The 7,783-nt window shown below is 38.5% G+C and overlaps 1 protein-coding gene across 1 annotated transcript; it reads right to left on the bottom strand.

Moving 5' to 3' along the window:
• Positions 1–4,711: 4,711 nt before the first annotated feature.
• On the bottom strand, positions 4,712–6,090 carry LOC137579808 (uncharacterized). The gene is made up of 2 exons (XM_068293618.1): positions 4,966–6,090; positions 4,712–4,901 (listed from the first exon to the last, which is right to left on the bottom strand). Exons 1-2 carry the CDS (start codon positions 6,088–6,090, stop codon positions 4,884–4,886), a joined length of 1,143 nt encoding a protein of 380 aa, XP_068149719.1. The 3' UTR covers positions 4,712–4,883.
• Positions 6,091–7,783: the final 1,693 nt, after the last annotated feature.

The raw sequence follows: 7,783 nt of genomic DNA, 5'->3' as shown, positions 1-7,783 counted from the left end.
TAGGTTGAGTTCGAGGGCCTTAATTTTTAAGTCATGGATTGCTTTGATCTTGAACAAAGGACTACTAAGATGAACGATTTTAAATCACATTTTTTAAATTTTGAAGTAAAGTAATCGATTAAAAAACGTGGTAATTGATTACATTAACCCTTACTTTATTGGCAAAATTACTGAAATGTGTTATTCACAGATTAATTCAGTTTCTTTTTTTATTAATGTGTGAAAATGATTATTTATTTTATGAATAATATTTTATCGTGCTTGAGTAAGTGTGCCCGTGTCCTCTCTATTATCGACTAAATTAATCGAAGGAAAATATGACGGCTCAATCGTTAGGTTGAACTTAAAATATATAACAATATAATGAGTGAGAAATAATATAGTGCTAAAACGCCGAATAAGATGAACAAATTTATGTAAAAATGATTTTCTTTAGATAAATTGAGATCTGAAAGAATAAAACAAACGTGTTCTAAGGGCTTAACGCGATTCCACGAATTTGTCAAACGTTTAACATTTCGACAAATTGTGAATTTCAAGTTTATATTTTGTAATCTGAAATGGGGAAATTTACTACCTGATGCTAACTTTAATACCGTGAATGACGAAAGCGACAACGAAGAAGATGGTAATATTGAAGTTAACGATAATTATGTACAAGATGAAAGAGACAAAATCAACCCTTCAGTAGCCAAGATTTGCTTTAAATTTTCATAACGTTGAATATTCAATTAAATCGTTTAATGGTGAAGATACCCTTTCCATTGAAGTATAAATTAATGAATTCGATTATCTTGTAACCATAGTTTATTGGAATGATTTACAAATATTTATATTTGCAAAACTGTCATTAAAAGGATTACATATATGTAAACTCTCTACTTTTTAAAGTAATTAATCCCTTGGGATTGATTTTATATTTCCGGATTTTATTTATTTTCAAATTAAGTGCACATGCGGTCTTATTCACTATATTCAAGAGAGTGTGCCCGTACCTCGCCTTAGCGTATTATACCCTTTTAGTGTGCCCAAATTCGGTTATCGGGGAAATTCACTGAGACGAGGAGCGGGCTTATTGAAAATATTCCTAATGTTTACATTCGGCCAATCCTGACATTTGATCGACCTCGATCATACAATTCAACAAACATACAACATACAATATACATATATACCATACATACAATATACATATAAATACTGCTTATCAGATACATATTACAAACAGAAACTCACAGTTTTATCACACGCATGCATCCACGGCTTGAGTCGGGCTGATTCTAAGATACCTTTGTAGGGCAATTGAGTAAGTTGACAATCGTCAATATCGGTGACTTCGTAACGGTCATTTGGAAGAACTCGATTTATTTTATAAGGACCACGGTATTTAGGAGCGAACTTTTTGCACGACCCGGGAGTGACATCTACATTGCGAATGGCAACAAAATCATTGACTCTATAGGATAATGGTGCCCTATGCCTTAAGGCGTACCGCTTTTCATTGCGCTCCTGCGATAATTGAATTTTCGCACTTGCCTCTTGCCTAGTGGCCTCAAGGTTACAGGGGTTTTCTGAACTAAATTTCTCGTCAAGATACTCGGTTAATTCGTCTACTAAGGGGCCTCGCTGATCGCAACCAAACAACAACATTGACGGAGTTTTACCGGTACTACACTGCACTGAGTTATTAATAGCGAACTCGACACGATTAACTAATTTATACCAATCGGCTTGGGCTAAAGGTTCTGACAGCTTTCCCAACATTGGGGTCAACACACGGTTCACACGTTCGACCTGCCCATTGGCTTGAGGGGCAGCAGTCGCTACTTTAATGTGGTCAATATTTCGATTTTCTACAAACTCAGCAAACTCAAACGACGTAAAACACGTACCTCTGTCGGATATAACTCTTCTTGGTCGGCTATAATAATCAAAATATTTTTCTAACGCGGCGGTTACTTCTTTGGTACTAGTGGAATTTACGGGATACAATTTGACAAACTTTGTAAATGCGTCAATCACTACCAAAAGGTGCTTTCTTTTTGATGTAACACTCGGTAAGGGACCTAAGTGGTCAACATGGATAGTATCAAATGGAATCGGACTTTTCGGAATACTATGCAAGGTTCTATTATGTATAGTTCTTGGAACACTATGTAGAATACACGGCAGACAATCTTTTATAAACGACTCAACCTTTGGATTCATTAATGGGAACCAGTACTTTTCTTTCAAATTGTTTACACATTTCTCAACGCCTAAATGACCTAGTTTCTCGTGACACCTTCTTATTAATTCCCCTTGCATGCGAGCCGGTGCATACAAACACAGTCTTTCCTTAGCATTTCTTTTGTACACTATACCATCTATTAACTCAAATCCAACATCATTGGATTTTTCTAACTTTTCTCTTAGTTTACGGATATCCGGATCTCTTATTTGTTCTGACTGCAATAATAAATCAACATCTTGCGGAGACGCACCCACTACACCAACCAGGTTTGCCGACTCATTTCGATCGAGCTGGTCACTTCTTTCGATTTGGTTACTCAATCTCGGATCAACAGAACTTTCATTTAAAGAAACGCAAGGTTTATTCTTAACCAGTTTTAGCCGACTTCTTTCTAAACATAGCTCACACGGTCTGAAACAACTCTTCGCTAAATGAACACACGGGTTTGTCCCGAACGGTCCTAAATAATTCTTCCCTAAAGGAGCACATGGTTCTATTTTACACGGGTTTATCTCACACGGGTCTATCTTACACGGGTTTTTCTCAAACGGGTCTATCTTACACGGGTTTTTCTCACACGGGTTTTTCTCACACAGGTCTATCTCACACGGTTTTGTCTCAAACGGTTTTATCTCACACGGGTCTATCTCACACGGTTTTACGCAACTTTCCTCAAAAGTAATATGCGGTTCACAAGGTTCAATTGGGGCATTCTGGTCTCTCTTCACTAATAAATCGCAAGGATCAAAATCACCTTCTACAATATTCTCTAACAACTCGGTTTGCCGACTTAATGCATCTACATGGCCCATGTTTGAACCGGGTCTGTGAGCAATGGTATAATCAAAGTTTTCCAATTCCAACGACCACCGCGCAATGCGGGGATTTATTGATTTTTTACTCAAGGTTTGGACCAATGAATTACAATCGGTAACGATCAAAAATGGTCTGTGTTCTAAATAAACGCGAAATCGGCGCACGGCATATATTATGGCCAAAGTTTCAAGCTCAAAACTGTGATAACGGGACTCGGCGGCTGTCGCCTTTCGGGAATAATAAGAGACTGGATGCATTTTGCCATCAGTCTGTCTTTGCATCAAAGAGGCACCGAAGCCATTTGAACTGGCGTCAGTATGCAACTCAGTTTCGTAGTTAGGGTTAAAGATAGCTAATACGGGCGGACTGGATAAGGCGGATCTTAATGTAAGAAATACATTTTTAGCGGTTTTGTTCATCGGAAATGGACCACCTTGTTTAAGCAACTCAGTTAACGGTTTAGCTATGCTGGAGAAATTCGGAACAAATTTGCGAAAATAAGAGAATAAGCCTAAGCACGAGTGTAACGCTTTGCTGTTAAGTGGTTCTGGGTATTCTTGAATAGCTTTTAAATGTGTATTATTTGGTAAAATTCCCTTTTCACTGACTTCATATCCTAAATAATCTATGCTCTTCTGTAGGAAAATGCTTTTCTTCAAATTGAGCTCTAAATTGTACTGAATAAAACGATCTAACAGTTTTGCTAACAACTTAAGATGCTGATCTACAGTGCGGGTGGCAAGAATAATGTCGTCCATATATACTACAAGTTCTCGATCTCTAATCATATCACTAAGTATGTTCGATATAAATCTCTGAAATACAGCTGGTCCGTTCTTTAGACCAAAAGGCATTCTCAGATATTCGAACTGCCCATCGGGTGTAACGAATGCTGTGTATTTAATTGAATCCTCTTCCATGCCTACATGGTAAAAGCCACTTTTCAAATCTATGACGGAGAAAACGGTCTTGCTCTCCAGGTATTCTAGGCAATCTTCTATCAAAGGCAATGGAAAATTATCCCTCACAGTCTTCTTATTTAAACCTCGATAATCAACGCACATTCGTATGTTGCCATCCTTTTTTCGCACTAGGACGATGGCGGACGCATAGGGGGAGTTGCTTGGTCGGATTACATTATTGGCTAACAACTCACTAACCGTTTTAGAAACGATTCCTCTTTCATAATATGATAACCTTCTAGGACTACTATGAAATGGTGTTGTATCTGTCAGACATATTCTCATCATATATTTAGGCAACCCGTAATTAATTGAAAATCGGTCAATGTAATGCTCATGCACAATGTCTCGGCACTCACGCATCGCGGCTAATCCAAATTCACTGCCAACAGTAGTATTCCCGGTATCTGACAGCGTTGCACAAACAGTTTGCAACTCTGTTAGCCATTCTCGAAACGGGGATGCATTCGTGTTTACATTAGGGTTATTACAATTACTATCTAGATCAGTGGTGTTATTACTAATGGTATTATGCTTAGGATATTTAGTAAACAGGGATGCACAGAAGGATTTGTAAACAAAAGCAATGGTACTCTTTAATGATGCAGAATTCTTTTCATACTTTCTTACATTTTCAATCAATGAGAACTTAAGACCTATTTTATTCAAGGCGTCTCTACCAAGAAGTAGTTGCGTCGGCATAATATTATCGGGAATAACTAAAAATTGAATTTCATAATATTTTTTGCAAAACAGAACTAAACATTTGACTGTTCCAAAAGTCAGAATAGAGCCACCGCTCAGTCCATGAAAAGAACTTTTAACTAATTTATCGCAATCTAAATGCGGCATCAACGCTCTACTGGCAAAACTTACTGGGCTTCCGGAATCTAATAGGGCAAAAATATTATTAACATCAGTGCATCCCTCTTTACAAGATATTCTTAAACTTACTAATTGAATAAATGACTTATCATCAATGGTGTCCGGGTCTTCACTAGAGCTCATGGCGGCGATCTGGGTTCGCATTGGACAATTCCGGTACTGATGGCCCACTTTGAAGCACCGATAGCAACTTCCTTTTGGTCTCTCCGGGCGTGGACAGTCAAACATTAAGTGACCAATCTGGCGGCAATTGAAACATCTCTTATCCTTTGCAGCAGGCGTAATGGCCTGCAAACGGTCTGAAGTCTGACGAGCCTGAGGAACGTAGTTTTTGGCTGGTGGCTGAACTGATTGAAAACGCATCATCTTCTCTCGCAATTCATTCAGAGAAGTACAATAATACAAAGGAGCTGACAATCCGGTTCGATCTTGTAGTCCGTCAACAATGTATTTGACCACATCGGTGTCTTCAAAATTGCCCTGCTGAGCAATATTTCGCATAATGATGAAATACTGCAAGAGTGACTCTCCTTTGCCAATTGAGCGCTTCCTCATCTGGTTAGCAATCTCGTAGTTTGTCATTTGTAGGCCAAATACCTTCACAAGGGCATCCTTCAGCTCGCTCCAGGTTGTAGTCTTTTCATATGTCATGTATGCTTTAGCAGATCCCTCCAGCAGTCGGTTGCCCAACGACCAACATTGGGCATCACTCAGTACATACACTCTTGCTGCTTTCTCCAGCTCACGAATCCATACGTGAATGGACAGATCACCATCACCAGAGAATTTAGGTACAGTAGTTTCGACATCTTTCAAGTTCATGCGGCAATTATATTCCGGTCCGCCTAAGTTCTCCTCCAGCTCCATAACACGTGTTTTTAGCTCCGCCAGGTTTTTACGTGCTGTATACAATTCGATGCTACTAAGAATCGAAGACAATTCGTCGGTTTCGCTCGCTTGTGCGCTTTCACGAACATGCACGTTCGCGTCTGGTCCTACAGAGGTCTCACGAGACATCGTCGGCGACTGGTTAGCACCCACTTGATCCGGTGTACTTGGCTGCTCAATGTTTCCCACGCCGCGCTGCTCAATAACAACATCCACAAGTTGTCCGGCAAGCACATTTGCAGACACTGCTGGGCTGACTGCCTGCTCTTCGGGTACATCACTCTCTCCAGACTTATTCTGTGCCATGACTTGTTTTACCAATGCTCGCAATTGGTAAATTGACGCTTCTTTGTCGCAAGGTACTTCCTTGGCCGCTAGCAACTCAAACAATGCGGTTTTGTTTAATTTAATAATCTGGGTGTATTTCATGAAAATACGTTCTTTAGGGCAAACCCCACACCTGATTTGTAAACTCTCTACTTTTTAAAGTAATTAATCCCTTGGGATTGATTTTATATTTCCGGATTTTATTTATTTTCAAATTAAGTGCACATGCGGTCTTATTCACTATATTCAAGAGAGTGTGCCCGTACCTCGCCTTAGCGTATTATACCCTTTTAGTGTGCCCAAATTCGGTTATCGGGGAAATTCACTGAGACGAGGAGCGGGCTTATTGAAAATATTCCTAATGTTTACATATAAAAGCTTTTTGTTTCGAGCGAGCGAGGTATTTCTAACTGGTTAAAACTAAAAAAGGCGCCTTTCAATGAATTCAAGTCGACTACGAACAGTGCTCAATTGTACGAAATGATGGCTGATCAGAAAATGAGGAAAAAAGCCGTGTGTTCAATCAAACAACCATTCGTAATTGACGGACAAGAAATTAAAATCAGTATTTTTAGTAATTGATCCACAATTTCTTGGTGAAGACTTGCGAAGAACGCGAAGAATTTTGTAAAAGTGTGAAAGTAAAAATAAATCATGAATAATTGTAAAAAACGTGACAGCATCGAGTTTGAAACGGAAATTTCGGTGTTGATAAGAATAATTTAAATACATTAAATGTCAACGAGATTGAATTAAATACTGAAGCTAACGTAAGCAATTACGCAAAGAACGAGGTACGCGAACTGATTTAAAACTATAAATGCAAATGTAAATGCAAAGTCGACAAACGTGAAAATGCGAATCGTAGTCAATGATGATAACCCAATACACTCACGTCCGCATGGAGTCGGTTATAACGAACGTTGCTATGACTCGAGATGTCAACAAGTTGATGAATGGTTAAAGCAAAGTAAATTCGAGCACTCCGAGTCAGAGTACAGAGGTCGGTAGTCCGGTAAAAACGAGATGGATCTTCAAGACTATGTATCGAATATAGAAGGATCAACAAGGTAATATTACAAGACCATTTTTCTTACCCTTAATCGAAGACCAACTGGACACATGGACAGTGAGCAGTGGAATGATATTCAGCACAATTGACTTGAAAAATGGATTCATCCATGTTGATTGTAACTTGTGTTCTATTTATCCGATCGGAAACAGAACAGGTCCAATGAAGACGTTCATTACGGACATGGGAACAGAATATAGAAACTCAATAATTGAAGATTTATTGCAAAAACTTGCAAATTAAAAAAATAACTTCAACTGCACATCATCACCAGACTGTAGGCACTGTGACAAAACTGACTGGGATGTGTGGATACGATACTTCGCATATTGTTTTAATACAACACCCTCTATGGCACATGATTATAGTCCATATGAGTTGGTATTCGGTAAAACTTCGAATTTATCCAAACATTTTAATAGTGTTGATAAGATTAATCCACTATATAACATAGAAGATTATGCTAAGGAATCAATATTTAGGTCAGAACAGGCATATAAAAGAGCCAGAATAATGTTACAACAGCATAAAGCAAAGGATAAATAGATATATGATACAAAAGTAAAAATATCGAATTAGAAATAGGAGATAAGTTTTATT

Source organism: Drosophila tropicalis, unplaced genomic scaffold (genome assembly GCF_018151085.1).
Source record: "Drosophila tropicalis isolate 14030-0801.00 unplaced genomic scaffold, ASM1815108v1 contig_795, whole genome shotgun sequence".
Taxonomy (NCBI): Eukaryota; Metazoa; Arthropoda; class Insecta; order Diptera; family Drosophilidae; genus Drosophila; species Drosophila tropicalis.
Note: the sequence above shows the minus strand (reverse complement) of the source record. Positions and strands in the feature narration are given on the sequence as shown.

Bases quoted from the DNA above. Each gene is read 5' to 3' on its own strand.
- LOC137579808 (XM_068293618.1), bottom strand. From the start codon at position 6,090: ATGGCACAGAATAAGTCTGGAGAGAGTGATGTACCCGAAGAGCAGGCA.